Below are 3,261 nucleotides of genomic sequence, written 5' to 3'. Positions count from 1 at the left end.
AAATGGTTTCCTAAGCTTGTGCTTAGTTTTTCGTTGGACGTGTTTGGTTTGACGTATATTGTAGTTAAAAAAACTTTTTAATTATTATAGCAAAATTTCAGTGTCAAAATCTGGCACTCATTGCTGGTGTACTTGCTTACTGTTTCGAACTTTATTTTATTTTTCAGAAAAATACCAACTCCTCCACCTCGATTTCGCTTTACACCCCTACTGACTGTGACGATTTTTTGATAACCATCTAGTTGCAAACAAGCAGTGTCATACTCTTCATTTATCCATGTTTCTGTTAAGCAGACGGCTAAGGGTAGGCTATCTAAACTGTTTACTAGAATTTGAAGCTGATCTATATTTTTGTATATAGATCTTATATTTTGAAGCATGAGGAGCTTTTGCATTTTGTTGTACTAAAATGATATGTACAAGTGGAAGAAAAGTGGGAAGAAAAGTTTAGTTTCTCGCTCTGCAAATTTTATTAATTTTAATGCTAATTTTGTTCAAATTTTATCTTTTTTGCGCTTTTTTTATCTCTATCTTTTTCTCAAATTAAGAATAAAAATTCTGTGATAGGTTTCATTTGTTTCGTTTAACTTCCTCCATGTGGATTTTTAAAAATTGTTCTTGGTGACGTCATTAGATTTTAGTTTTCCGGTAGGATAGTAACATACACACAATTCTATTTTTAGATCAGTGGAAATAAAATTCAGCTTCAATGGCGCTGCTTTTGTAATCCGATGCATTAGTCTAATCCTATCTGTGAGCATAAAAACACCAGTATGTCAGGGTAAAACAGGGTCCATTACCTTTGTCTGTTTTCCTTCCAGTTCAATCAAATCCAACAGCAAGCCCACGTTTGTCCAAATTTTGACTGCATCGTAAATAGAGTTAAAACTGGCTTTTTTGCATTAACTGGGATGTCAAGCTAAGTAAAATGCGGTTATCGTCATGGGGAAATAGATCGATCAAATTAGCAGATATTTTCTATTATTGTATCTATAATTTGTAATACAAATTACCAAACATCGCACAATTCCTCTATCAACGTCCAATTTTAGTTCTACCTTCTCACATTTCCATCACATCTTTTTCTTCACATGTTCCACTAAACATCTTTACAAACTGTTTATTTATGGGCGATTATTAAACTTTTTGATTTGTTCAGAATACTTGTCTGGTATATTTTCCGTTTGTGTCCCCCCCCCCCACCCCCGAGTACGTTATGCATCCTCATTACAGAGCACGTACCATTACATTGTAAATCATTATGTAAGAATATGGCACGTGCATCTGGGGGTGCAACTAACATTCACCCACTAAGCTGGGGTGGGGGGGGGCATAAACGGAATAAAAATCTCATTGCATTGTTCAATTGTCTGAAAGCCAACTTTCAAACTATCAGCATTATTATAATTTTTTACTGTAGGTAAATGGATTACATGTTATCTCAAAACAGGGCTGCCGGGCAACCAAACGAAACAGACTCGCAAGACCCGACTACTCGACTTAGAGTCACTACCACAAACAACTTGCAACGCAAAATTACCACCGCAAGTGGATGCTTTTCCCACATTGACTCGTGCCCTGACACGAGGGAAAACTCGGACGACGAGCGACCAGAGAAACACAGAACATGCCAAGGGTCAAACTCTGAATCGGAGTGTGAACCCGAGACACGAGAGCGGTTCGGCACTGCCTCCAACTCGCTACCGGAAGTGGAGCGTCTGTCATTGCAACAGAACCGGAAGAACTTGACGATTCAAAACTCAAACCCGAATGACGATAGCAGCCCGGATCAAGCCTTGATATCGAAATCGATGTCAAAATATTTCGAAACATGCACTAACTTTGGGTCACTAAAATCGAATTCGGGCGATAGTTGTGGGTCCAATCAAGGTCTGAAGAATTCGGCGTCTATATGCCAAATGGCTAGCTGTGCAATAACGGGGGGACATTTCAGTACCAGCTATGCCGTTACTACTAAAGCGGCCATCACAACTCAGCCAAATTCAACTCCTAAGAAGGTTAGATTCTTCTTTTTGTGGGAACTATTTTAGGGGTAGCAAACCGCATATATGGGGGAATACTAGCAACCTTTGTACAAAGTGTGAGCAGGCTTGGACCTCGACTTTTTAAAAGAGTAAAAATTTCTAGCGGGGGGGGGGGTTATTGACTAAAATTAAATAAAGTTAAACTATCTTTGCTACTTAAAGTCGATTAAAACGCATTTTCTTGGGTCGAGTAAGGTCTATTCATGGGTCAATAAATATAATATCAACCAACCAGATATTATATTTAATTTATCAGTAGAAAATGTCTGCTTTTAGCTATTCTTACTTTTTTGTTGCTTCTGCACACACTCGAGTCGAGCAGCAATTAACGCAACACAGCATGACTTAACAGCTCATTTCAGCATACCAATTCAACTTATTACTCAATTGCAAAAGGGCGGCAAGATTTAGGAATTTCATTCAGTTCTTAAGATTAATCAGTTGTCCCAGTTGAACTATAATGCCATATTATTTGATTGAAACAAACTAGGTAGCATAACTGGAATGACCTTCCTATTAGCCTAACTCTAAATAAACGGTCCAACAACACAGTTAAAATCGATTAAAACTCTTTTCATAAGTCGATCATCATAGTTTCATACACTGCTATGGTTGGGCCGGATTGTTTTACAAACGTTGGTTTTTTGGAGCAGTGGACCTTATTTCTAGAGTTTTAGACTCTAGTTTGTTTTTCTGGATATGCAAGCATCAAATAGCTACATCGAATAGAATTCAACGTTCAACAACCAACCCAAAAATATAAAAATATACAATTATGAAATCTATAATAGCACATTTCATTCTTTCGATAAAAATTACCCACTAACTCAATTATACGCCAGAGCCAATTTTTGAAAAGTACCCGAGGTTTTTGGATTCTTTGTGATTATTTTTTGTCGAGCTGAAATCCAACAAGGTTTTGGTTGATGATCCAACCATGGTAATTCCTGATGAATAAAGAAGATTAGCAGTTCTTGCTAGACTGTATAATGTTGACCATAGATAACTCACTTGGAAATATCCATCTGTCTGGCAATTTTGAAAATGGTTCTTCAATAAACCTCTTCTTCTTCTTCTTCTCCTTCTGATTCTTCTTCTTTTTCTTCTTCTTCTTCTTCTTCTTCTTTTTCTTCTTCTTCTTCTTCTTCTTCTTCTTCTTCTTCGTCTCCTTCTTCTTCTTCTTTTTCTTCTTCTTCTTCTTCTTCTTCTTTTTCTT

General features: G+C 37.0%; 1 protein-coding gene across 1 annotated transcript in view; it reads left to right on the top strand.

The window, feature by feature from the left end:
• The first annotated feature begins 909 nt into the window (after positions 1-909).
• Positions 910-3,261, top strand: part of LOC142357437 (uncharacterized) — a 63,706-nt gene continuing 61,354 nt past the window's right edge. Inside the window, exons 1-2 of the mRNA XM_075409068.1 lie at positions 910-1,171; positions 1,378-2,018. Coding sequence (XP_075265183.1) covers positions 1,425-2,018 — 594 coding nt within the window. The 5' untranslated portion in view covers positions 910-1,171; positions 1,378-1,424. The remainder of the gene's footprint in view (positions 1,172-1,377; positions 2,019-3,261) is intronic.

Source organism: Convolutriloba macropyga, unplaced genomic scaffold (assembly GCF_964194025.1).
Source record: "Convolutriloba macropyga unplaced genomic scaffold, txConMacr16.3 SCAFFOLD_421, whole genome shotgun sequence".
Taxonomy (NCBI): Eukaryota; Metazoa; Xenacoelomorpha; order Acoela; family Convolutidae; genus Convolutriloba; species Convolutriloba macropyga.
Note: the sequence above shows the minus strand (reverse complement) of the source record. Positions and strands in the feature narration are given on the sequence as shown.